A 27,685-nucleotide genomic window follows, 5' to 3' on the forward strand; every position below is an offset into this window, starting at 1 on the left:
CAGCCTGTAAAAGAGTGGTGGTGGCACTGCACAGATCGCCTTTTAGGGATGCTAAATAACTCCTTATACATATACATTTCAAAATTATGTGGGTTTGGGTAGAAATCCATTCTCAAAGCCCTTCAGGACAGGCAATGGCTTCCGCTTCCATCAGTGTGTGTCCCTCTGCCCCAGGTCACTGCTCCTGCTTGAACTGAGGTAGTTAATCCTGAGGAAGCAGAACCTAAAGCAATACCCACTGCTCCCCATGACACCGAGGGACAGCAGCATCTGTTTTGCTAAATAGCCTGAATGTGTTTATACAGAGTGAGAGTTGCCTAAGATTTATTTTAATTGAGTATGACTCAAAAGTGAGTAGCTGTATGACCGAGAATGTTGTGGTGTTAAACTGATGTCAAGATTGACCAAAATATCTTTAGAGTGCAATGAATATATTGGGAAATGCTAAATCTTGCCAGTTCCTGCAAGCCATGCTGAATTGAGACCAAGTAGGGAAGCTTGTGCTTGTCTCCAAATACAGGTATATATTAACTCTGTCAATGTGGAGAAATAATTTAGTTTATAATGTAGACATGTCTTTATTTAACAGAACACTTGTAACAGTAAGTTTAAGCCCCTCTGCTGTAGAATAGATTCGTTTTCATGGTGTAACAAATAATGAAAGGTGATAATCTAAAGTCAAAGAAAAAAAAAGGAAAACTATATTTAAGTGACATGGGGTTAAAAGGCTGTCAATGGCATGGCAGGCTGCACATTAGCTTCTAAGGCAAGTGAGATGCATCTTTTTTCCCATGGAATTCAAGCAAGTATAGGGAGCACAGTGTTGGGAACAGCCTGCTATGTATGAGGAGGAGATCTGTGTATTTGCTAGTTTGTTTCTTCTTCTCTGGTACTTTTTTGCTCCCTTTGCTCAGATATTTTGTGTTTAGATATTGCAGAATATATGTATATGTTAATTTCCTTGCATTCATTACTTGTAGTACTCTAACTGGATTTGTATCTAAAATTCTTTGAAATTTTAATATTCCTCAAAAACTTGAAATCCGTCTGTTTCTGTGTTCTCTGTGCATTATCAGGTGCTCTGTGCTGTCTTTCCAACAGACACCCTGTTTTATTTATGACAGGACCTATGCAATAGCTCCTCAAAGCTTTGATTTTTATCCTCCTTCTCAATGTTCCCTCTCTTGAAAGACTTATGTTGAAGGAAGGGGCTGTAGGGAACAGGGAGGATAGTTGGGGAGAATTCACAGTGGGGTTTGGAGTTTTTTGGGGGGTGGGCTGAAATTTATTTCAGCACAAGAAATTTGCTTTCCCAGCATGCTCAACACCACACTTTTTATGGAGAGAGGCAGGCTGTGTGTGCAACTGTGCTGAGGGAGTGGTGTATGAAAGAGAGCCATGACCACACTCCTGGACCTGGCTGGGACTGTGAGCACCTTTTAAAACTCCTTTCCTTTGAAATAAACCTGCTGTTTTAATTCACAAATTTCTATTGTGACCCATGGTAAGTGAGGGCCTCAAAGTCACCCAGAGAAGATGCTCTCCAGAGAGCTCAACCATTGAGTGTGAGCAAGTTGCACACAGTGCTCAGCATACACATAAATCTCTTAAAGATCTGTTAACTTGACAAAATTTGTATGGAATTTGGTAGCAATGAATGAATGTATTCATTTGACAAAGGCCATTCTTCCCTGGTCCCCAAAATCTGGTCTGTTGCTCCAGGGTATGTAAGCCTGAGATCTGTTTATGGACAGGACAGATAATTTTGGTTAACATTTGTATAGAAAAGAACACATTCTTTGTTTTAATCTCAAAAATGTTCAGTGTATTTTGCTGCAAACTAAAAATAGATTAAAAACTCCCAACTCCTTTCAGCACAAAATATCAGTGCAAATATAAATTTGTCAGAGCAATAAACAGCAAAAATCAAGGTCCTATAAAGGAAAATTTGGCTAACCTGAGAGTCACAGTGCTATTTACTTTCCCTGTAACCTGATAAATAATCACTCTGAGGGCCCATCACTTCACCTGCAGCATTCACTGCCATATCCCAAGGTAAAGGTGATAAATTCTGTCTTCATGCCTACACCTCCAGCCCAGCTGGCACGATAGTTGGACTTCATGCATACTGTGTATTGACAGCCACTATTTCATACCCATTCAAGTAAGAAGCCTTCAAAATACTTAAAAATCATAGTTAAATTAAACAATTTTTAAATACATTTATTCACAATAAATTTATTTAATAAAATTTAATAAATTTGATTTAATAAAAGCCACTCCAATACATTAAAAACCCAAGGCCCTGTTGTTGTTATCTGGATGCACAAATTTAAAATTATATGTACTCTAGCAAAGGTGGCCTGAGCTTGGATGTGTTTGGAAGTGCTAGTCAGTGGAGGCTGGCTCAAGGCATGGGATTGGAAATTGGGGTGTTCTGCTTTTGGGGTACTCTATAGTTAAATTTCTAAAAGCAGAAAAGGAGCTCCAGGTAGCAGATCCTGGTGAAGGACTTTGCAAAGTGAAGAAAGGAATCTTATCCGTTGCTGAATAGCTCTATTAAATGATGAGAAAAAGCTCAGCACCACCTTGTTATCTGCACATGACCTCTTCTGAGGCATCCGTGGCACAAAATAAAATAGGAAAAAAGAAGGACAGATTAAGCAAGAGCCCGAGAGTTCTGCATTTGAAAGCAGAGCTTCAGGACAAGGACACTTTCCAAAGAACCATTTCAGGCAAAGGTCACATGTACGCATATAAAATCATTCCTGAAAGCAGCGCCTTTGTCCCCCAGCTATCTCCCAATGGAGCCATTGTCCTGCCGGGGCAGCTGGCACCCTGACTTCAGCCCCGCCGCAGCGGGGCCGGGGCGCGGGGCACCCCCGGAGCCGGCCTGGCCCGGGGCAGCCGCGACCTCCCCGGGACACTCCGGGCCCCGCGCGTCTGCCGGAGCCGCTCCGGAGCCAGCGCCGAGCGCAGCTTCCACGCCGAGCTTCTGACATGGAGAGAAAAGACCCGCTGGTACGGTAGGAGCATCTGCACTCCCCTTCGGCCCTGCGTGTTTTCCTGGCTTGCCAAAGTAGCCTTAAATAAATATCATTACAAGCAAAGTCAGCTAATGAAGTAGCATGAATGTGGTTTTGCAGAATGTAACTCGGATTGGGATTTGGCAAGTAGGAATCCTTCCAAAATGCATTCAGGGGTGATGTTGAAAGTCCCCTGGTTCATAATAAAAGAGAAAATATTATTTAATGCACAGAGAAGAAAATGTATTTTGGAAACCACAACAAGCTTGTATAGCTTGTTTTGCCTCCTGAAGAGATCTCCTCTCTTAACCTATTTAATATAAACTGCTTTTCATATATATTCTTATATATTCTTACCTTATAGCAATATCAAAATTGGCATCCAGCACAGACATGAGCAAAGTATCTTGTGTTTTGTTTATATTTGCCTCCTACAGTATTAATATTATGCAAGTACATAAATATGAGTTTAGAACTCCTACATCACTTGGCTTTTGATTTATATTAAAATTTCCAGTGTCTGGAGCTTCACTGGTAAAGTTCTGGTCGTGAAGGCAATCTTTCTCAACAAAGTTCCTGTATGGGTACCTCTCCTTAAGCCTTTTTCTCCAGGGGAACTATATGGATTCCTTTAAGCAGGGTAGTAACACTTCAGGTATCTGTATTTTTTTCCCATAACTCCCTGTGCCACAACTGTAAAGTGCTGATTAGAGAGACAAATTGGATAAGGAGCAATGAAACACTGCATGCCTCATAGTTCTTCTACTCATAATGGACTCATTATGATTTTGATTATTCTGATTTTGAAGGATTAGTCTTGGGTCCTTCTTTCAAGGTTATTTGCTTCTGATTTGCTTACATTTTGATTGTGATTTGCTTCTAATTTCTGTTGGTCTATGCAAGCTTCCTGTCAGCATGTGTCAGTGCTGTGCACACTGTTCCTTATTGCCACCACATCTGTGATGGAAACTCTGCAAGTGGAATTGGGACACTGACTTGTCCATGAAAAACAAAACAGGGAATTAGGGCATTTCAAGGGTGTCGGTTCTACCTGAAGTTCACAGGAATGCTCCAGCTCCCCACTGGACCTGTGGGGAGGTGGGTAGGAGCTGGCAGAGAGCAGTGGCTGTGCCTAAAAAAAAGCAAAAAAAAAAGGTGGATAGGGAGAGATACCGGGGGGGGTGTCTGTGCCTAAAAAAAAGCCAAGGTGACTGTGCCGCTAAGATTGGCTGCCCACAGAAGACCTGTTGTACCTGTTTAGGGACAGATAGAAACATTTGTAGATTAAGAGCTTCTCATGAAGCGCAAGGCGGGGAAATGTTTCCTCCTAGGAGGCTGGCCTGTATAAGATGTTAAGAAAACAAAATAGTGCTCCATTTGTGTAGTAATATTTATTCTACAAAATCTTAGCTTATTTCAGAGGTTGTAATATGAAGGTTAAACTATAAGTTTAATGTCACTGTGGCAAGGAGGTTTCCAATTATTCATCAAAGATGCCAGCTGAGTTTGAATGCCAGACAGCTGAAGATATGTTAGCTTCATTCTTGGAAGCTGGAGCTGTTCATAGCGGTGCCTGCACTGCAGCCTTTACCAATGGATGCCAAATGAATCCTTTGACATTAGGTGAACTGGAAGTGGAGGTAATGAATATTTGTGAGAGATGAATGAAGTGGTGCATGAGACTGCTCCTGGCAGTGCTGGGGCTAGCAGCAGCTCGTCCAAATGCCCGTGCGCTATTTGTGCCCATTTATGGCACTTCCCCAGATTAATGGACCACTTATGGAAACACATCAAACCTCATATTGCTGACACACCAGTAACACAAACTGTTTTTCAGGTGCTTACAAATCTGACAGCATCCTTGACCTATGCCACACCTTGCTGGATGAGGGGTTTTGAGCCTCCCAGCACAGGTCTCCCCGTGCCACCCACACCAGCCCAGCTGGGATGCACCCTCCCCTGTGCTCACCACCGGGAGAGATGACAACTGTGTTTGTAGGGAGCCAGACCAAATGATCTCACAGGCTTTCTTTGTCTCAAAACCCAGGAAACTCTGTGTGCTCCACATAGTTAGAATAAAAGAGAACTGTTGCCTTGGTACACAAAAAACCCCATAAATATAGAAATAAATACATATTGGCTCTATCACTTTTGGTGAAATATTTTCCTATTGTGTACAGTTGTTTAAATTCCATGAGATTCATGGTAAATGGTCTTTTGTCTTAGAAGGCTTCATGTTTCACAACACTGAAGTAATGAATTGTTTAGAAGTTCTAGTGGATAGTGCTGTATGTGAAAAATTGGATAAAAAGAGATTAAAAATACAAGATAATAGCAGGTATGCTCAGCTTCTGTCCTCTTGCCCTAAGCCAGACAGAACTTTTCTCCTATTGCAGCTGGATTGCATCCATGACTGGGAGATTGTGTCCAGACACCTGCTCTTCTCCAGCCCTTAGCCAGCCGTTTTCTTTTCATTTCTTTGTGGGGCTTCATGCCCTCCTTCCATACTGTTTTTCTTCTGAAGTAACTCAGAAGTCTTGTCCAAAAGCTTTCCCCTTTGTTTATCTAACTTTGTCATTTATTGTAGAGTTTTTTTACTAGGAAGCTGTTTTGGGTTGGCCTTGTCCGGCTGCCAGATGCCCTCTCTCATTCCCCCTCCTCAACAGGGCAGGGGGAGAAAATAGGATGGAAAAAGCACGTGGACTGAGATAAAGACAGGGAGATCACTTACCCAGTTAGTGTCTTGGGCAAAACAGACTCAACTTGGTAAAAATGAATTCAATTTGTTGCCATCTAAAATAGATTAAGGTGGGAAGCAAATTAAAAAATTGAAACAGCACCTTTCTTTCCCCTTTTCCCAGTGGTTCATTCCTGGTTCCTCCACCTCTCCCCACCATCCCAGGCAGCACTGGGGGGATGACCAGTCCACAAGAGCCCTCCTCTGCTGCTCCCTCCTGCTCACACATCTCCCTGCCCTGCTCTGGGGCCTTTCCATGGGCCAGGGTCATCAGGACAAACCTGCTTCTCTAAGGTATTTTCTGATGGCTGCAGGGGAATCCCTGCTCTGGTCTGGAGCGCCTCCTCCCCTCCTTCCTCAGTGACCTTGGTGCCTGCAGAGCTGTTTCTCTTACTTTCCTCTCACTCAGCACTACCTGCACAGCGCTTTTTACCCCCTTCTCTTTTGTTCTTCCCGAGGCGCCGCCATCTTGGCCTCGTGAGGGGCTGGTGAGGGCCTGAGCCCGGCCTGTGGTGGGACAGGCTGTGTCTGCTCCATGGCAGCCCCAGCCTCTCCACATAATGCACTACTGCACATGTTTCTGCATTCTCACCCTCTGTTGTTCTGTTTCCATGTATTTTTTAGGTTAGTTAAAGACTTTAACCTGAAAGCCTTCTAGTTTTGAAGACCTCTCTGGGCTTTGCTGTCACTTGGCTCTTCACCATCCTTGTCCATAACCTAAGTTTTTCTTCCCATGTCATCTGATGTAGAAATCTGCAGAAGCACCACTGTTGGGACATGGCCAGGGTTGTTCCTGAAGTCCTCCCTTCCACAGCACCCACCTCCCATCCCCCTCACTGAAATATCACATTTTATTCCCTTCACAGATTTCTGTTCCCTGCTGCTTGCTGTAAATGGCGTGTTCAGCTGAGGCCCTGCCTCTCATACCTGTGGTGCTCAAAGAACTTGGGATATATGGATTGTCCTGGGTAATAATGCTTTGTTCATGCAGGCTTCTTGATCTATGCCAAGTTTCAAGCTCTATATTGGCACATGTGGCAGTGGAGGTGGCTGCTGGGACATGGCAGGATGAGCTGCTGAGGCTGCCAGGCCACACATGCACTCAGCCAGCACCAGCCCACTGGTTCCCAGACACATCCATCAGGGAATCACTCCCTGATGTTTTATAGAGTTTTACAGAGAGCCCTGTGCAAACCTGGGACAGGATTGGAACACTTTCCTCACCTGTTTTGCAAACAGCATAACAAAGCAGAGGGTAGGAATACGGCCCAGGGACACCTCATCCCACACCCTGAATTTTCAATTAGTTGACTACAGCAACTGGGGTCTGCAGAATTGCCCCAGATTGTCTAATTTAGTCCTTGAGGCAGGAGATTTTGGTGCAGCAGGATGCACCAGCACCCATGACAAATAGCAGTAAAAACGGCAAAGACACTGAAGTGAATTCCAGATAGGATTTGCTATCCACAGGACATTTGTGGATTTGAGCCTATTGCTGTGTATCTTACCCTGCTGAAAAATATTTTAAGTAGCATTAGCTTTATGTCCCTGGTGCTGTTGATGAATGTCACAGCTTGAAGACCTTTTCTGGCCAGTGACAGGAGAAAGGGAGAATAGAACAAGGGTTTTTGGAGCTGCAACAGGATGGTGGTGAGGAACCTGTGTTGTGGCAGCAGCAAAGGGGGACCAGCCCTGCACCAAATTAAATGTTGGAGCTACCAAAGGGGACAGGGAAACTGTGATTGCAACTGCAAGGACTGTAACAGTTGAGTGCCCCTCCAGCTGCACCAGCCCACGGTTTGGTGTGTCAGCCTTGGTCTCAGGTGTGAGTGGGATGGTGGGAACTGGCACTCATCTGTATCAGGACCACTGAAGGATGGTCAGTGCAATACTTAAAGACTTTACAGGCTGTATAAAGAGAAAATATTGATTGGTTCAGCCATCTTTGGAGAAAGAGGAGTATGAGTTTGTGGCTGCAATCTGGTACCTGCACCAGGTGACACTTCCTCAGTCGGCTTCCTCAGTCGTTTCAGGCATTCTTCAAAGGCTCTTTGCACACCCACAATTATTTTTGGCTGGGACAATCATCAACATCCATAAACATGAACATGAACATAAACATGTCTATAAACTGGATATCCAGGGGATGAAAATATGGTAATTATGGGGTAAGAGAAAATGTACTGATGAAACAATATTTTGTAAATAATTAAGTTGCCATCACCCATAAATTCCTGTTTTTATTTCTTTCCATGCTGAGGCTGAGCAGCTAAAATGGCAGTGAAGACAGTAGGCAAACCCCAGGAAAGGTCACCCCTCCAGCTTGGAGAGAGGGCATGCTGCAAGATGGGGTGAATTTCCCTTGGAGTTGATGACCCTTCATCTGGAAGAAATGTAAGAAGCCCTTAAGTGCTTTTGGGATCTCCAGAATAACAGGATTCCTTTTCCTGCTCAGGGGAACAGTATTTCTTTGTATATTCCTTGTAAATGACAGGATTGTACCAGAGAATCTAAGTCTCTGCTTACAGGAAACAACCTGAAGGGTCCCAGCCTCAGCTGGCTGCAAGTCCAAAAGCACTGGCCCAGGCCATTTGTGCTTGACTACATAAATTCAGTGCACCTAAAGACACTCCACTGCTTTGACATTCTCTAAAATATAATGGACTTGTGCAGTAGAGTACAACTGAAAGAGCATTAGCAACAGGGCAGAGATCACAAGGATGTTTTCCTCCTTCCAATCCTCACAAGAGCAGGAACAAGAAGGAGATTCCCTTTTGGAGTCTCCAAAACTCTGTTCTCCTAATATATTTCATCTCCTTTCACCCTCAACACTAAGATGTTTTTTTCTGCCCTCCAATTGCCCTGCCAAGCCAGCCCAGCATTCCCCACAGATGGCAGGAGCTGGCTGTGACAGTCGTGGGTTATTGGGTACCCTTCATTTACTGTGCTGTCCTAGCAGTTGCTGTTGGCAACATTGAGCCTGGTTTGTGTGTTGAATCTGCCACTTCTCCAAAAGTTTCCTGTGCCTTTCCCCTGTGCCTTCTGTCCTGCAGTCTGACTGTACTTCCACCTGCACTTACACAATGGAGTTTGGAGTTTGCCTTATTTGATTTACTCATAATGCATCAGAGTAGGAAGCAACAAAACTTTTCCTAGTGTTGCTTTATTTTTACTTCAGTACCTTCCAAAACTATGCTGGGATTATCTGCAGAATCAAGCAGATGCTTCAGCAGGCTTAGACTCCCAGCAAGCAGGAGTATGAACATGAGGTTATAGTCCCATACCCATTTTCAAACCAACTTTTACAGCTTAAGCTGCCAGAGAGGCAGTTTGTGCTTCTGCTCTGTATCAGTGCAAGGGGAACTCAGTTAACACAGGGGTAGGGGTGCTCCTCCTCTGATGATTTCAGCTGTCACCTGAACATATTGCTGCTCCTTGCCTCTTTCCATCATCCATCCTGGCTTCTTTGCCCAAAGTGTATTGGGATTTTTTGTTTGTTTGTTTTAAAGGTGATTTAATAATAGTATTCCTCCTCTCCCAAAAGACTGAAATGTTGAGCTTGCACATCTGAGCAGGGACAGCAGGCACTGGAGGCCCTCCCTGCAGCTGGTGAAGGAGATGTCCCTGCTTTCTTCACCACAGGAGTAGTTTACTCAAGTCTTTTTTACATGGTTTAGAACACTTTGATGGTGTTGCCATCAAAGTTGTTTGGTTTCAGTGTCTTGGAGAAGGGTTAGCCATGGACAGTGAAAAAATAATAAATAAAATAGTTTTGCAGGCTCTCTGTGGATGCCCAGGAACATCTGTCTCTACCATGGAAATCTTCAACAACTATAATTTTAAGCTGGTTTCAGTCTTGTCTGCTGTGAAAAGGACATTTACCAGGGCGGGGAGCCTTCTCTGAAGGTTGAGCAGAGCAGAGCTGCTGTTGGTCTACAGCAGTCAGCAATCACTAAACCAATGAATTGTGTCTTTCTGAAAGTTTTGTTTTGCTAAATAAAAAGCCAAAATATGAGTTAAACAAAGCTTAACTCAGTAAGATTATTTGCTTTAAAATAATGAAGAAATCTATTAATATTTAAGTGACCTGAGTTTCCCTGCAGTTTATTTGTTTAATCCGTTAGAAAAAATACTTTACTCCTTTCCAAAGTTTTATGCTGAGAAAGTGAAAAAAGTATTTGCCTAAAACCCCCTGATAATCCTTATGCAAACCAATGCAGAGTAGCATATTTTTGATTACTAGCATTTTTCTTCATTATTTTTATATTGCATTCCTGCAGACTTTGACATTTTTTCAATTACACATTATGATATGGGTTTTTAAAAGAATCATTCAGCAATGGATCACATTGTTTAGTTGTTGAAATGTTGCCTATACTTTTCTCACCCATAGAAAACAGGGAGTACTGTTCCAACAGGATGTTTTTCCCTTTGTACTTACATTTGTCATCTTTGCACTCAGCTGAAATCAGAAAAAAAAAATGTGACCTTCAACTGAACTTGCGGTGACATGTTTCAACTTAGGAAAATTTGTGATGCTTGGAAAGTGGCCCATCTGTCCGAAATGACCCAGAAGCCAGATGTGATTGTTTTACCCTTTTGTGCTTTGCCATTACAGCGGGCAGCAGCAGATGCCTAGTAAGAAATGCAGGGTGTTTAGTGAATGCTGAGGTGACAGCGCTCCCCTGGGAGCAGAGGGAATGGGGGACAGCAGAGCTCGTCCCTGCCCCCTCCCCACTCCCCTGCCCACGGATGCTCCTCACTTACTGGCAGCAGTAGCAGCAGTTTTGCAGCTCACTGTGTCTCACTGCTGCCAGGGCTGAGGACCAGGGCAGGAAACTCATCCAACTGTAAAACCTGTCAAAGGAAGGGAGGTTTTTAACCTGTTTTGATTTGCGGTGTATCTCTAGAAATGGTTGGGGTGAGAGGATGGAAGAGACAGCAAGGATTTGCCAGTCTGCTAGGCCTGGTGGTAGACATTAGGTATCTGGATTCTATTTGCTGTGTTTATTTCTATTCTGAAGGAAAAGGCCAGAAAGGACAGTTATTTCCAAGGTGTGGAAATATCTCACCCCTCTCAACAGATAGGGAAGCTTTAAAAGATGTGTCTTTCAACTATGAGATAAATGAGATAAATAAATGAGTACATCCAAAAAAGGGCTGCAGATGGGATTAAGTTTATTAACATGTTAGCTGTGTCCCCATTTTATGCAATTTTCCATGAACAAAAGCCTGGACAGTTCCTGTTGTATCTTCTGCCACATAAATATTCATGTGGCCAGTGAATCAGATCAGGCTGTTTAGGCAGCATTTAATAATTGTTTTTCTCTTTAAGAGGACACCTCTTCTTCATCAGCTGTCCTAATTTCTTCAGGATTTCCTTCTCTTTATGTTGGACTGATTGCATTTAGTGGTGTAGACCTGCAGTTCTTATGCAAATAAAATAGATTTGCTTGAGTCAGGCTGATGCTCATGTGGAGTAGGTTCAAGCCCCAGAAGGCCCACAGCTTTTTTTTCTTTTTTCTTTTTTTTTTTTTTAATTATTATTGTCTTAACTGCAGCACTGCCAAGGTCTGTTCTATGTTCATGCATTTATTTTCCATGCCAAAAAAAAGCTTTAGGTGGAAACACACATCACCATAACAGCAGCCAATTCTTCAGCCTCAGATGCCTCTTATGCATAGAACCAGGAGGAAAATGTGCCCATCTGAAGGCATGTCTCCATTTGTGTGGGAATCCTCTGTTTCCAGCCTGACCCCACTTTGATCTTTCTGAAGTCCTGATGCTGCAAAAAAAGTCTCAGCTGCAAGCAAGTCAAGAACAATATTCCTAGTGACATATCTCTTTAAACTGAAATCAAATAGGATTCTGCTGTTTTGAAAATATCAGGGTTTTTTTTTATTAACTAGTAGAAAGCTATTAATTAAAATATTTCTTTTTTGATCCAAGTGCTGAAAACATGAAAAAAAGTATTTCAAACAAACAGAAACTCTTGTTTGCAAAGAAAACAAAGTAAACAGTATTAATTATATCCACATTTTACTTGTAGGGGAGAGACTAGCACTTGGAAATTTTTAATCATATCCAAACCTTGACCTTGAAAATGTGCCAAAATGGAGTTTGAGCTGAGGGTAAATGTAATCAGAGTCAGAGAGATATGTTACAGGGTTATTGTAGAAGTCCTCACAAGAAGTTTTATATACCCAGGAGATTCAAAGCTAGTATTCTACTGAGAAAGGTTTGAAAATGGTAAAGGATGTACATAGAAATTAGAAAAAGAAACTGGAAAGATTATTTGAAGTCTAGAAAACCTGCTTTTTTACATCTTTAAGTAGCTTTCCCATCCTTGTGGGGTTTTTTTTGGTATCTGTTTAGCTTTTTTCACTGTTTGTTTTTGTTTTGGTTGGATTTTTTCCTCATTTAGCTTTAATTCATTATTTTAAAGAGCCTATGGTTTTTGTGGGATGTAATAGGTTGTATCACTTGTAAAATTCAAATAAATTAACAACAATTGTGTGTGGCATATGCAAGGTACCATGCCAGGCCCTTGAAAGCTCCAGACTGCTGTCTGGGGGGTAGGTGGGTGGATTTCACACCACTGAAATCTACAGCTCTTTGAAAAAGACCGATGTAAAGCTGTTAATGGGCACCTGTGACACCCATAGCAAGCACTGGAAAACAAGAGTGAGGACTTGAATACACAGCTTTTATGGGCTGTGCTAAAAACACATATGGGCCCTGTGGCTCCATGTTTCACTCCTTCATATTCTCCCTGAAGATTTTTCATCACTGAACAGCTTTTATTCTGCAGTTGCTAGAATTTTTATATATGACTATCTTAAGAAATACAATTCTAAGTGCATTTTAGTGAAGTGCTTGAGCTGCTTCATAATAGTGTTATTGTCCAGAAACTGAATTGGGCATATGTTAGTTTCTTTAAAGATGAGGAAGGCACAGATATGGAACTGCTGTTAACGCTGCTACTGTCGTGTGTGGCTCTCAGTGAGAGGTGAAATACCCTGCCTTGCAGTGGGTGGTGTATTAGCTGTGGTACTGCTGGGAGAGAGACAAGTACCCAATGCTTTCTCCAGGTCACAGAAAACTCCTCTTCTCTTTCCAGCTGACCTAGCTCTCCTGCTAAAAGACATAACCTGGCATATAAACCTTGTTCTGCTTGTGCCACCACAAATGGTGATTGTGTGTGGAGGGGGCACTTGGGCTGAGACCTCTCCACAGGCAGCTTCTGGAGCTGCAGTGCTGTCACCAAATCCACAACCCTCACTGAACCACTGAAGCTGTTGTATCTGATCTGGGGTGTGAGAAAATTTATTTCTCTACTGCATTATGTCCTCCTTTATCTCACCAGCCTGCTCACCAGCATTTCAGTCATCCCAGTGAGTATACAAACAATTTACATAAGTAAAGCAGAGACAGGGACTCAGGTCCTCCTCTGGCCAGTGGTTCCTCTTCTGTCTCTGGCTAGGCAGAACCCAGATTCAGCCAGGCATGAACTCACTGTCCCTGTGTTTTGAGCAGGACACTTACATGAGGGTGAGGTGAGGTGAGGAGGGGTGCAACGTGCTGTGCTGGTGGTACTCAGTGAGTTTTGGCTGTATCTGAGTGCTCTCCCTCCAGCCCTATGAACCCTGCAGGCATTATATAGAATGCTCAGAAATGCTGATGGGCCTATATGTGCCTAAGGCACTTGGTGCTTCAGGGGCTGGGCTGCAGCAAACTGCAATTTTGAAGACTTTAATTTGTCCATGATTGTCCCTGAGGGTCTGGCACTGCTTTATGGGTCTTTTTGGCCAAGAAAGTCATCCTCAGCACAGCCCTCCAGGGCACCAGGCACTATGATTTGCATACCATTCCCCTCGGGGCAGTGATGAGCAGACAGATAATTGAAGACTGGTGGTGTTTTGAGAAACTGCGGTGAGGAGGGTGTACTTTCATGTGAGCACAGCCTGGTTTGTGGGTCTCCCCAGGCTCATGGGGTAGCAGAGGGCATAGCTCCTCAGCAGTCAGTCCTGTGCCTTCGGAAGTTCCATCTGAATGTGAGGAAGAACTTATTTACTGTGAGAGTGACTGGAGCAAGCTGGAACAAGCTGCTCAGAGCGGCTGTGGAGTCTCCTTCTCTGGATATATTCACCATCCTTAGAAGTCTGCCCTAGGGAATCCTGTTTGATTGGGGAGGTTGGACTAGATGACCTCCAGTGGTCCCTTCCAACTTTAACCATTCTCTGAGTCTGTAATTAAAACGTGGTTTAAAGTTCTTTATACACAGGAATCAGCTCTATTTGATATATTGTGCCTCTCTGACTTTGTTAAGACTCAGGGTGTCTTCAGCAAGGTACTCAACTCTTCCCATGGTCACTCTGACTGTTGGAAGTTCATTTGGTTTCCCAGCACTTATACCTGAGTACAACTGATGTGGATACAACTTGAATTTCTATGGTTTGTCCAAAGATTTTGTTCCTTGAAATTGCCATTTTGTGCACTCAACTGACTGTTTTTCTTGGCCACGACTATACGTGGATGCTGTGTTTAGGAGGATGAGAGTTCTGAGGCACAATAAAGAAGTCCTTCACCTTTCTGTCTTTCATGTTGCTGTCAACCCTACTGGAGGCTTTCACCTGGTCCCCCAGTCACCCCATACATCCAGCATCCAGTGCAAAGTTGACACAAGTAGCTAAAAAGGCTCATTTTATTGCAGTCCACTCCATCCCCAACCTCTGACTCAGCCAGCATACTTGATTTCTCTGCATTCCTTTTCTCATTAGAAAAACTGCAAAAGAAAAATGAGTTTATGTAAGACTGTAAGTACTGCTTTGCTTATATTAACTCTATGGAGTTAAATCCAGTTGGTGTCCAGTCTCCAAGGCTCAGTAGTGGGGTCAGTTATGTTTAATATCTTTAATGATGACCTGGACAAGGGAGTTGAGGGCACCCTCAGTCAGTTTGTTGCCCAGCAGAAAAGGAGCTGGGAGAGCTCATCAGCAGTGGCTGAACATGAGCCAGTGTGTGCCCAGGTGGCCAAGGCAGCCAACGGCACCCTGGCCTGGATCAGAAACAGTGTGGCCAGCAGGGCAGTGACCTGGCACTGGGGAGGCTGCACCTTGAATCCTGGGTTCGCTTTGGAGCCACTCACTTTAAAAAGGACATTGAGGAGCTGGAGCATGTCCAGAGGAGGGAAACAGAGCTGGAGGAGGGTTTGGAGCACATGATGAGGAGAAACTGAGGGAGCTGGAGCTGTTTAGCCTGAAGAAAAGGAGTCTCAGGGAAGACCTTATCACTATTTACAGCTGCCTGAGAGGAGGCTGCAGCCAGGTGGAGTTTGTTCTCTTCTTCCAAGCAAACGTAACAGGATGAGACAAAATGGCCTCGGGTTGTAGCAAGGGAGGTTTAGACTGGATATTAGGAAAAATTTCTTCACAGAAATTGTTGTCAAACTGCCTAGGGAAGCTGGTGGAGTCACTATCCCTGGAGGTATTTAAAAGACGTTTAGGTGTGGCACTTAAGGACGTGGTTTAGTGGTGGACATGGGTTTGGACTCTGATCTTAATGCTTTTTTCCAACCTAAATGTTTCTGCGACTCTGTGAATGTTTGTAACTGGAAATGGAACAGCACGAACCTCTCCTGTGAGGCGCCATCTGGTGCCTCCTTGTAAGCTTTGCAACCCGTGTTAAACAACCAGGCTTGTAATCATACAAGCCTGAAAAGCCAAAGGACAATTTTTATACACAAAAAGTGAGGAAGAGGCATTACATATTCTGATGATCTTGTTAAAATTCCTTTTTAAAGTGTTTCATTTAAGCCTTAAAACTTCCACTGAATTGCTGAATTTGTGGGCCAGGAATACATTATTTCAGATTTAGTCCTTTCTTTTCTGATTAGTAAAATGGCAATTAGTTGCTGAAAAATTAGTTGCCAGTAATCCCAACAGTGAAATTTTTCCTGAACAAAATCATTAGACCTTGTTTATGCTAATAAGTTCCTTTTGAATCTGTGGGATAGCTTCAGGCACAATCCTTGTGACAAAAAGGACATTGTGCATCTGACTGTGTTCAGTTCAGAGCTACTAGAAAATGTCTTACATAACACAGATGAAAGAGATTAGCCATTTCAGAGTCATCATCTATAGTTCTAAAGGACATTACAAACGAGCTTAATTAATTTAATATACTTGCAGCATGGACTAGGAAACATAAAATAAGCTCTTCCATTTATGTCACGTTGTGAAGTTTACAAGCTCCAGAGATGTTACATGAATGGAAGAATGAAATATGTATATTTCAATTGGTATAAGTCATTCATAAAGCTGTATTTTTTGGTTTTCTTTGTTAAGGGTTTTTTTCTGAATGGCCATTTTTAACATATGTAGGAACTTTCCAAAAAAATTGAGGACCTGTGTGTTAGGAAGATGTGCAGGAACGACAAAGGCTGTGAAATTGAGAGCATCTCAGAGACTTCATGTATTGGTTTGAGCACACAAAATTGGCCACCTGATTTGAAAAGTCCATTGTGTTTTGCCTGAGTCCCTTGGTGATCCGAAGGTCCTAGCCTGGAGGAGAGCTTGGAGCTGCTGATTCCCGTATTTTGCTCTGAAACCATGAACTCCGTTAGTTAAGATACATAGGCAACACTGTTAGCAGTTTCATTTGTGACACTTCAGGTTTCCCTTCTGCTGCGCACACACTGCTGCACTTAACCTAGTGTTTGGGCATGAGGTTGTTTGACCACAGGATATCCAGAGGCTAAGGGCAAAGAATTTTATAGTAAAACCTTTGATGATTACTTTTCTTTAGACCTCAACACAACAGCTTTTTGCTAGAAAAAATAGTGCCTATTGCAACTTTTTTTCTTTTTTTTTCAGCCCAGATAGTGATAAAGTGAACATTAGAAGATGGGTCTTGAATACATAGTCTCAGTTTGTGCAAGGAAAACGAATACAATGTCCTTGTGTAGGAATTTTCAAGCTAATTACATTGCCTTGAGACTTGCAATGCAAAGTTGCAGCTGCACAATGGAGCCACTTTCGGTTAAGAGACTGCATAAAAAAGGATCAGGTCCTAGCAAAGGCTAGCAGGCTGACACTTGGGCAGCAAAGAGAAGGGATTTTTAGACTCTGTCTTGTAAAGCTACACAGTGGGGGAGTTATTTCAGCAGGTAAAAGTTGCCTCTAAACAAAGTTCAAAATTGTATGTGTTTAATACTGCAAAATATTTTAAAGAAAACTGTACTGTGTCTTTCAATGCCAGTATAGAATATGGGACAGGTCCCAAGGGAAGCTCAGTCCACCCGAGGGCTTACAAACCTTGACTCTGTCCCTTTAAATGTAATTGTTAGTAAACACTTTCATGAAAGAAGCTTTCATCAGAGAAAAAAAAAGTGGCAAACTACAGTGGTAAATAATTTGCCTTGGCAAATAACATTTAATCCACTGATTTGAACTGTAATTCTGTTCAGCATTATCATTTGCTTTGTAAATAAAAGTGCTTATCCAAACAGCCAAGTTTTCTGTTGTTGATGAAAATGGGGAAATGTGGGGCAGAGGGAACGTGTCACTTCCCTTCCTTTCTGGAAGTCTGGGGTTTCCAGCTATTCAGATGAAACTGCTTGTGTTTCCATCGATACGAGCCTTGCCCTGCCACAGCAGCCCGGGCGAACACCCCCTGCCCCCCGCTCTGAAGGTGTCTCCAGTTTCGAGAGGCCCCTGCTCGGCAGCGCAGAGCGGAACTCGGGGAGCAGCCGCGGAGAACGAGCCCCAAACCCGCCCGGCCGTGCCAGGGCAGCGGGGCGGGCGCGCCCCGGGTCGAGCCCCTGGGGCTGCCACACCTGACACCGGCCGGGCCACTTTTGGGGGTGGCAGCGGCAGATCTGCAGTGCGCAGCCCCCAGCGAGCTTCCCCCCTCTTCTTCTCTGAGCCAGATGGAGCCGCATTTGGTTTCTCTTTTAAGCATGTTACTTTTGTGAGGAGAATAAAACGAGCAGGAACAGCTCTTGGCCGCAGCGGCACAAGCGAGCCCTGCTCTGCCAGAGGAAACCACATAAAAGCGCGCGGGTGTGCGTTTGGGGGGAGGGCGTAGCGAGCGATGATGCCTGGAGCTTCTTGCACTCGGAGCTGCGATTTGTGAGTGAAACATGATGAAATCACCCCCTGGACAAATCACACGAGCCTGTCAACCTCACCAGGTGGGATTACTCGTAGCTAATAGCCTCAACTCCCCGAGCAAACAGAGCTCTGCGCTCACTATAAAAAAAGGCGACAGTGCGGCGTAGGCTTTTCAAGAATTCCCTGGTATGGCTAAGCAGGGCTGCGTCCACTCGCACCAGGTAGGAGAGGAGAGGAGCGGAGCGTGTTTGCTTTTAGAGGAGGAGTAGCCCGTCCTCATTCCGAATAAGTTCCTACAAAAAGGAGCGTTTCAGCTCCAGAAAGAGATGTTTTATTCATAAACCCCTTCTGGTCTGTGTTACTCTCCAACGGTGACGCTGTCAGCTGCTGCTCCAGTGATGGGAACTGCAGTGCTAGGGAGCTCCAATGTACTGAGGACCATCTCCGCCCTTTATGCATAATGCTCTTAGTGCAAAAGTCCTGCTTCTTGCACGGTTTGCTTACTTTGCTGTTTTACTTTTGCAGGTTATATCCTTATTTGCTTTTGCCTTTGGAGTAAATGTCTGCATGGGATTTACAGCAAATCGATTTAGGAGATCTGAAGAATGGGATGAGGGCCCGGTCTCAGGTACAGTAACAGACATAAATTGTACATCACCATATACCCTTATGTTATAGACTGCGGTTAGAAACCATTCCTACTCTGTAACAGTAGTTTGCTTGTTCCTTTTCCCTGTAGGATATAGAGAAGAATAAATAACTCACTGAGCCCGAGTCAGTTGACCTTTGGGACTCACCTATAGGTCTCCTATTTACTTAAACTTTTGCTCTGTGTGCATGTGACTATGGAAAATTTAGCTTATTTTAGGACTAAGCACTGTCAGTCTCACAGAGACTGGTCTCCTCGGCTCGTGAAGTGTTTGCTGTGTTTTGTACTCTGCACGGCTTCTTTCTAGCGCTAAGAGAAACTCCCTGATGGCTTTAAGGGTGGTGGATTTATTTTGGTAGCACTGAAGCGGTTTCTAGAAACTTGATTAGTGCTTTCAAGAGGCACTGGTGAGAAAAGCTTTTGGGATTTCTGTGGCTCCTGAGGTCATGCTGGTTTGTGAACAGTAGACGGCAGACATCTGACGGCAGAGAAGGCTGGGAGAGGAGAGCAGGTGTTCGTGCAGATGTGCTGTCACCGAGTCCTCTGCTTTTCTTACGCCTGCTACTTTTACTCTTTGGAAGACAGCAAGAACATGCCGCAGGAGAAGCTGTTAATTGTGTTGTGGGGCAGTATAGGGTTCTGTGAGCTCAAGCATAGTCCCAATGGAAAAATGTATAAACCAGACAACTAGTCTTTTTTTATTCAAGAAAAAAAAGGCTTGAGTTGTGTCTCTGTTCCTTTGGCAGGAGAAGGGACACTCGCGGTCATTGACTTAGAGCTGGTTAATGTAACTGAAGTGAAAGGGTTTCATTTGCAGTGCCTGTCTGTAATGATAGCATGTGAAGTTTAATTATAAAATTGCTTGCTGTGGCCAGAGTTTCTTGTGTTCCTGGTAATGTATCTGTGTCCTCCTGTCCTCCCTCTTTGAGGAATTGGTGTCTAATCACAGCCACTGTCAGGGCTGCTGGTCACTGAGTAGAGGCATTTTAGGATTTTAGGTAATCAAGAAGATAGTGGCTGTTGCTTTTGATCTATTTAGCAGTAAAAGAAAAATTGCTTGAAAAATAATTTCTAAAAATCTTCTAGGATGTTAACTGTAGAACAGATGTGTAGTGTCTGTAATAGGGATGGGAAGGATTTGCATTTCAAGTGCTCAATACCTGAGTGGCAGTTGCTTTGCTTTCACTGGTGACTGTCTAGGGTAGAGCTCAGCTGGTTTTTCCTAAAGACCCAGAGGTCTGATATTGGGGTCCCATGGCAGCTGATCGGTGCCAACCCTGCTGAGCCAGCCAGCAGTGTTCAACACCTCCAGGGCTGGGAACAGTAGCTGTGTGCTCCTTCCAATAGCAGGAGGATTAGCTCAGCATTCCAGAAAAGTAGGAAGAAACACAGGATCTCTTGAAAAGGGCGGGAGATCGGATACTTTTGGAAATATATTGAAAATTTGTTTACACGTGGGACTGACCCAGCACCTGGCATTGAAGTCGTCCAGTCAAGGGTGCAATAATGAGAGACAAAATAATGGAGGATTTTGTCCATTCTGTATTTATATAGCTTGGTTACTTTTATTGCAGGAGAAATAAATTATAGCAAAACATAAAGGTGTATAGTCACAGTAAAATATAAACAGTAAAAAGTTACACTGGAGATGTACAGGGTTTTAGCAAACTGAAAGCACTGTGATCAAAGAACCTTAGTCACTCTTAACTGCATGACTTCCAGTTATACTTCATTAGAAGAGAAGTCCAGTGAAATATCCAGAAAAAAAATTAGTATAAATTCTTTTTCAACATCACTATTCTTTAGCTTATTTGCTCCCAAGAGTCTTGACGTTGAGAATTAATTATTTTATGTTGGCAAAACACTTTCTTTAGCAAATATTATTGTAGAAATCAGTTTGTTATTTCTCTAGAGGTATGCCATGATTGTAAGCAAATTTTCATTTTTATCTAGCTTGGAACTCTGCTGTGAGCCAAAATTTTTATGGTTTTTTCCTAGTCCCTTGCAAATTCACTCCAAAGTACCACCACAGTGGCTAAACCACGCCTTCTTGTTCTCTTTTTACAGTGTACAGATGTATGTCTTTATACACTTAACATGTTGAATGTTTGTACCCAACAAATTATTTAATTTTCATTAAATTTTTTACTCAAAATAAATTTTTTACTCAAAATTTTAAGATACAGTAAAGAACCAAAGCTCACACTTTTCCTTAACTTTGCCTTTGTAAGTTACTTGCTTTATGAATTTTCTTAGCCATCTTTTAAAGCAATTCAGGGAAAATGGCCTTAGTAATCTCTTGAAGCATGGTTCTTGATCACAGTAGGATAACTTAATGCTTTAGAAGGAGAAACATTGTCGATTTTCTCTCTTCTCACTGTAGTTTTAAGCATGCAATTAAGAATGGAGTAATGCTTTTCTTCTGTTGGAACACTTGTATTTTTCCCTTACCTGACTTTCCATTTGGATTTAACTCATTGTAAAGATGAAAAGCAAGTTCACAATAGGTGTATCATCTAGCAGAACTAGCACTCCAGATGTTTTGTTAAGTATTTGGTTGTTCCATATGGGATCCAAAATGGCAAGTTTTTACTAGGTAGTCTCCTTTTTATAATGACTCTGTAAGCATGTCTATATTGTGTAATCATGTTTTAAACACTACTGCAAATAAATTGATTTCATTATTTTTAAACCTTTTAATCAGAATCAAAAGAAATAGTTCGATATGGCACTTTCTAAGATAAATATAACACCTTTAAAATGGAAATGTAACAGCTTCCTTGAACTGAATCACAAAGGCACTATTGCCCTATTTAGCTTTGCTCTCTAACCTATGACATAGAAGACAATTAGATGGCTGTTTTGAACTTAGTGGCAATAAAAGGAATGGATGGAAAACAGTGTGAAAATCTTTATGTATGAAATACTGAAGGAAGGATCTTCAGGCTGAGGTCCCAGTGCCTGCTGCACCGTCTGACTGCAGGAGCTGTGGAGGGATGCAGGAATTTTGAAAAGGATTTTTAAACTGTCTGAGTTTGTTCTATACAAGGGTTTTTGTTAGTTTGAAAGTGCTCACCACGGAGAGAGCTCCTGATGACATATTTTCAAACTATTCTGCATGCACCAGTACCTGTGCCATGGCTTTGTGCATGACCTGAAAATCATGGTCTGCCTGCAAAGGCAAGGTCAAGCATGAGAAACAAAGGAGTGATCTTAATGTATTTGGAGAAATTCAGCAAGCTCTCTTTCATGCTGCCATATGGAAAGTGTCCTACATTGACTTAGGACGCGTGACTTGAATTTGCGAAGTGATTTGGGATAATTCGCTACATCACTAATGAGGTGGTTGTCAAGAGATGTGAAAAAATTAGACAAGGTAGGTAGGCTAAACCTTTCTTACATTATATGGAAACCCTTCTTGCAGTTATAGGAGATGGAGCTAGAAGGGATTCTGAACAGCTGTGTAGACCTCCATATCCCAAGACCTGGTCAGTTGTTACAGAAGTACTTCTGACAGATCTTCTAGATCCCTAGCCCTTCTTCAAAATCTTCAAGCTCTGAGATTGCACAGCTTCTCTGTGGGTGGTTTTTGGCGCAAATGAGCTGTTCTTTACAACAGGTAGGCATTCCTAGAATGCAGTTAATTGTCTCTTACATAATCTGCAGTCAGATTTACACCTTCTCTTTCCTAAACACATGTTGATGTGTTGGTTTTGGGGGTTTTTTTGGCCCTTTGAAAAGGTCTTCCTCTCTGCTCTTTGAAATGAAAAGGATAATGTCCAGGTAAAGGTTTGGTTTATATGCTGGTATGTAGTACCTTCAAGTTTCTAATACCTTTGATTTGCAGCTTACTGGATCTGTGATTAGATATTACCTACCTTCCAAAAAAGAAAGTAGTGGAAGAGATTCAATAACATGAAAATATTTTTTGATAGTAGATTTTCAGAAGCATTTGATAGGAAAGAGCTGTCATCAAAAATAAGGACTGCAGCTTCATAACTCTGAAAATTTGAGTGTTAACATGATTTGAAACAATTCTCATGTGATTGATTTCTAGCATAGATTTGTGACCTACTTATGTAAGCAAAGAAAATACTGATCTGTGTATTGCCAGCATAGATGCACACTCTATCTCCTTGGAATTTCAGATGGCCAGAATCCTAATGGCTCACTAAGAGCATGCCTGCAGGGTATGTACCTGTAGACTGAAACTTCACTGTGTGTATGATGTTTCTCACCCTGAGCACTGCTGACGTGATTGAAATAAAACCCCACAAAACCAGAAAGATGGAATTGTCTGCTACTACCTTTTCCAGCAGTTATAGGAGTGTGCCTTGAACCTGTTATGAGCCACAACTGCAACCATGGTACATTTGGGTTTCTTACCTATGATCTTGCTGCAGCACTGATTTTCTGACAGGTTTACTCCCTGAGGTGGTTTGTGCTAATGTCCAGTCAGTGCCACTCCAAGGCAAATGGTGGAGCAGTAGTGCATGGGATGAGAGCTGGTGACACATCAGCGGCGACAGTGTCACCTCCAAACACCCCCTTCATCATCTTTTCCATCCATTTTCACAGTGTTCACTTAATGCCATCTTATTTGGGAAGAGATTTCCCTTCAGTTTATGTGGAAACTAAACTCTCAGCTATGTAAAAGTGTAGGGGGAAAAATACATAAGAAAATATCAGAGCATTTCCCAAAAGTGCCATTGCGTCAGTCCTCTAAAAGTCATACTCTTAATCATGGTGAGGTTTGCCAAACCCAAAACCAAACTATGGCCTAAAAGGAAACAAAACAGAAGACAATTTCAAATACTTAATTTTAATAGGTCTCTCAAGGAACAAAAGGCATTGTGAAATTTTCCTTGGAACACCTCTATATTTAAAGGAAAACATACATTCCTTACTTTATTTCATAAAATACAATTAAGCCTAGAGAATAGAACACAATTTTCCTGCTTCATATAAGCTGTTATGTAGGATTCTCCTACAAGAAAAACTTTTAAAATATATTAAGTGTATAAAATAGTAAGTTTTGAGAAAAGAGCCGACATATATCAGCTTTGACATTAAGGGCCCTTACTAATAAATAGATTATTGAAGTCTAATACATTATTCATGGTTTGCAGACTGGCAGCCCTCCATTTACTTATATATGTAATAGTTATTGATTTCTTAAATACTTCTGTATTTTTAAAAGTTTTTATAATTTAGTGCTTTGCAAAAGCCCATCAAGAAGTCTTACTTTATTTCTCCATTAATTTATAAAGCATTTTAAAGTTTTCTTTCACGCTTCACATTGATTTGACACCTTCCAGTGTAGCAGACCAAGTCCTGCTGTCTGCATGTAGATTAATTGGAGTCCTTTCCTATGTAAACTGTCCAGCCAGCCATGAAAATGTCACTTGGTTTCTGAAAACAAAGGCTTGCTTCTGTGGAATAGCTACAGCTCCTGGAACTGGGCCTTGGAGACTTCAATACATTTCTGCTAATGATCTCTTGATTGTTACAGAGGTAAAGCCAGGGCTGTTTCTTTGCAGGATGTTATCACAGCATGCTGCTTCCTCTTATTTTCCCCAAAAGAACAACTTTTTTTGAATTTGTTCTTTTTTTGTTTCGTTTCTTTGAGCAATTCTTCTGCACTCCCCTCCCTTTCCCAGAGCAAGCATCCGAGGTCTTGCTCATTTGAGTGGCTCAGGCCTGAGCTGCTTGTCCCATCGCTTGCCAGCCTGACAGATGTTGCCCTGTTTCTTGTTCCGCACAGTCCTGTCAGATTCCCCCTGGATCAATACCTCTGGCTCCTGCAAAAACAGATGCTTTGAACTTCAAGAGGCAGAGCCTCCTGGCTGCCGCTGTGACAACCTGTGCAAGAGCTACAACAGCTGCTGCTTCGACTTTGATGAGCTGTGCTTAAAGACAGGTATGATGGGTCTCCTGCCCTGCACTGCCGGGCCCTGCTGACACCTGGGTTCTGCCAGTGGTCAGGACCTGCTTGATAAACCAGCACTCCTTGGCATAACCTGCATCGCTTCCTCACCTTGCTTTGGTTGGGCAGGCTCAGCTCAGCCCAAAATGCAGCCCAGGTTTCCTTGCAAGGAGCAGCAGGACTGTGCACCTATTGCTCCTTACTGTGAGGAGCAGAAAAAGCATGGTACTCTTCATACCACGCTGAAAAGTAGATCTTCTGACACAAAATTAAAAGCAATAATCAGTGTTCAGGCACCCATCTGACCTCTAGTTTACAATCAAAAGCCGTGGTAAAAACTGGATATTGGTCATTTTGTGTCAGCCATCCTTTTTCATCCCGGAAGCTAACTTAATAGTGGAGCAATTCCAGCTCACTTGAGAGAGTGCCTTGGAAGCTGGGATCGTTGAAGGGGTACAGGTCCTCTTGGAGCAGGGGACAGTCAGGTTTTGCTACCCATGCCCCAGATCCTGATTTCCAGGTGTTAGGATGCATATTACTGTGCTGGTGGAAACATTTGACTTCAATTCGTTGGACCCTGGGGGATGGAAATATAGCAATAGGTTCATTTTCTGGTTTGGGCTTTTTTTTTTTTTTTTCCATGAGTCATAGGCAAGGAAAACTTCAAAGAGGGACATGAGTTGTATTTTACTTCTTAGCATAGTGCATTTAAATTATTAGTTGTATCCATCTCCTTCAGTGTTTGCACAGTGGTCAGAGTTGACACAGGTGCCTTTTATTTTTGCCATTGAAATTGTTCTTGCTTTATTGAAGTAATATACTTAATAAGCAGCCAGAAGAAAAGTGTAATGATTAAAAATATCAGTGCCCATGGATGTGCCATGCTTGAAAGTCCTGACTTCCTTAGTTCTGTTTATGATTATATAATTTTCATAGATTGGTACCAAGAAAGAGTGAGCTAATCTAGTATGAAAACCAATTTTGGTTCCAGGCCAAAAATTTCTGAATTTTAGGCTGATGCTCTTCTGCCCCTGCTGTAAATGGCTGCAGAATAAGAGGCTCTTTTTGAGGACTTTCAGCACGATATCTGCTACCAAAGGGCAGAATTTCAGTTCCTTACCCTCCTGTCCACAGCTGACACATATGTTCACATATGCATATGGATACTGTATGGCCCCTGGGGCTGTTGTGCTAGCAATCATATATTCCCACAGGCATTTATTCAGGCAACTATCACATGTGTGATCTGTAAATATTACACACTTATAGGAAAAAAGCCCCAAATGAAGCAGAAAAGGGGATAAAAGACGTTACTCTGATGTGTGTTTTTTTACTGGGTGCATGTTGTCTAAAGTGATTTTTATAGTATCTTGTGTAGGCCTTATTGTGGAAAACCATATGTTTAAAACCATAGGCCCTGTTCCAAAGCAATGTACTACCCTTGAGAGAGCATCTATTTTACACAGGCCAGATCTTAAATTCATTTGCAAGAGAAGAGAAGATGGAGTTCTCACAGCAGCCATGCCATGCTTTTCCTTGAAGAACAGCACTTGCTTTTTCATATCCTTGAGGTTGGTGCTGGATCTGCCCTATGGGTGAGGAACTAATGGTGGGAGTAAGGCATCACTTTGCATCGATGTAGTCTCTTTTCTACTTTCTTATTTCCTAGGGATTGAACAGGGGACTGTAGTAATTGTGAGGAAAAGCAAATGTTACCCAAGAAACACTGGAATTCTTAGTTTGTGCTTTAGGTTCCACCATCTATCTGTGAAGATCCTTTTTTGTCTTTTCCTTTCCACATTTTTTCTGGCATTCAGATTGTACAAATCCTGGAGTACAACACCTGAGGGTAGCAGAAACACTCACACACGTGTTTGTGGAGGAGCCCTCCTGCACTTGCAAGTGATGAAGGTCCTTTTAGTTTCTGGTTGACGTACCTACCTTAACGACTAGAGTGTTTTCCTTATAGCGTGAATGAATACTTTTTGTTTTGATTGCAATCTCTCATTCTTGCTTACACTGAATATTTTAGCTCGGGGCTGGGAGTGTACCAAAGATCGCTGTGGAGAGACCAGGAATGATGACAATGCTTGTCACTGCTCTGAAGACTGCTTAAGTAGAGGAGATTGTTGTACTAATTACCAAGTCGTTTGCAAAGGTAGGTCTTTGGTCTTTCTACCTCTTATCTTTCCAAGCCCAATAGAAGGCAGGGTAAAGAGTTTTCATCTAAAAGAGGAACTCTCCTTGTTTTGCTTTGATTTTTTTTTTTTTTAGGAGGTGGGGGAAGTGGGGAATCGCATTTTTAAATTTCTGGGCACTAGCAGAGGTAAATAATAGGTTGAAGGATGTTATCTTTGCCTGTAGAGGTAATGGTAGGAAGAGAAGAGGTGGAGGTGGGTGAAGAAGAGTTTAAAGCAAAGCTCTAAAGTGTTCAGATTCGTTTTTCTGCATCACAGGGAGTGCAGGGGTATCTAATGATCCGAGAAGGAACGGAGCATTCCTAGATATGTTATCTCTGTCCCAAAGACCTCTCTCCACCCCCACCACAAAAGCTCCTGCTCAAACCACTTGGCCTAATATCTGCAGGCTCTGTTTCTTGTGGAAGAGGAGTTGCAAGGGCTATTGCTGGGCTTCAGGTGACCATGACACACCATGGCTGCAGAACAGCCCGCGTTGCCTGGCGGGTGGATGGGCTTTGAGGACTTTATTTTCATCCACTGCTCTGCTCTTTTAGAGCGTGGATGCCTGTCTATTGTGTCTGCCATGGACAGCAGGCCTTCTGGTCCTTGGTAATGAGTTCTACTGGTTTTTGCTTTTGTATTTCACCTAGTTCTTAGTTTTTTTTTCATTCATTAACTTTGCAGGGGCAAGGGTTACAGTTTGAAATTGTTTCACATTTTTGGACAAATGCATGTGTTCACAAAATTGTAATTGTCCAGATCCATCCATACAGTGAAAATGGGCCTTTTTGTTTACTTGTGTTTTGCTGTTGGGAATCCAAATGGAGTGTGTATTTTTCAACAAATCCCTGTAGATTGTCCTTCCCCTTCCCAAATAAACCAGAAGCTGAGACCACTTGAATACTGGTATAGATTCCAGTTCCTGCCTTTTTTGTGAGCTTCCTCTCACAGGGGTCAAAACAGAGGAATTAGTGTCTCTAGCTTTAATGCACATAATCTTCATTTAATTGGGTAATAACAAATTATATCATCAACCCTGGAACTCTGACATGAC

The 27,685-nt window shown here is 42.5% G+C and overlaps 1 protein-coding gene across 1 annotated transcript in view; it reads left to right on the plus strand.

The window, feature by feature from the left end:
* Positions 1 to 2,804: 2,804 nt before the first annotated feature.
* The window catches only part of ENPP2 (ectonucleotide pyrophosphatase/phosphodiesterase 2), a 72,426-nt gene continuing 47,545 nt past the window's right edge, over positions 2,805 to 27,685 (plus strand). Inside the window, 5 exon segments of the mRNA XM_036406365.1 lie at positions 2,805 to 2,893; positions 2,895 to 3,021; positions 18,402 to 18,504; positions 24,290 to 24,445; positions 26,484 to 26,609. Coding sequence (XP_036262258.1) covers positions 2,805 to 2,893; positions 2,895 to 3,021; positions 18,402 to 18,504; positions 24,290 to 24,445; positions 26,484 to 26,609 — 601 coding nt within the window.

Source organism: Molothrus ater, chromosome 1, assembly GCF_012460135.2.
Source record: "Molothrus ater isolate BHLD 08-10-18 breed brown headed cowbird chromosome 1, BPBGC_Mater_1.1, whole genome shotgun sequence".
NCBI classification, from domain to species: domain Eukaryota; kingdom Metazoa; phylum Chordata; class Aves; order Passeriformes; family Icteridae; genus Molothrus; species Molothrus ater.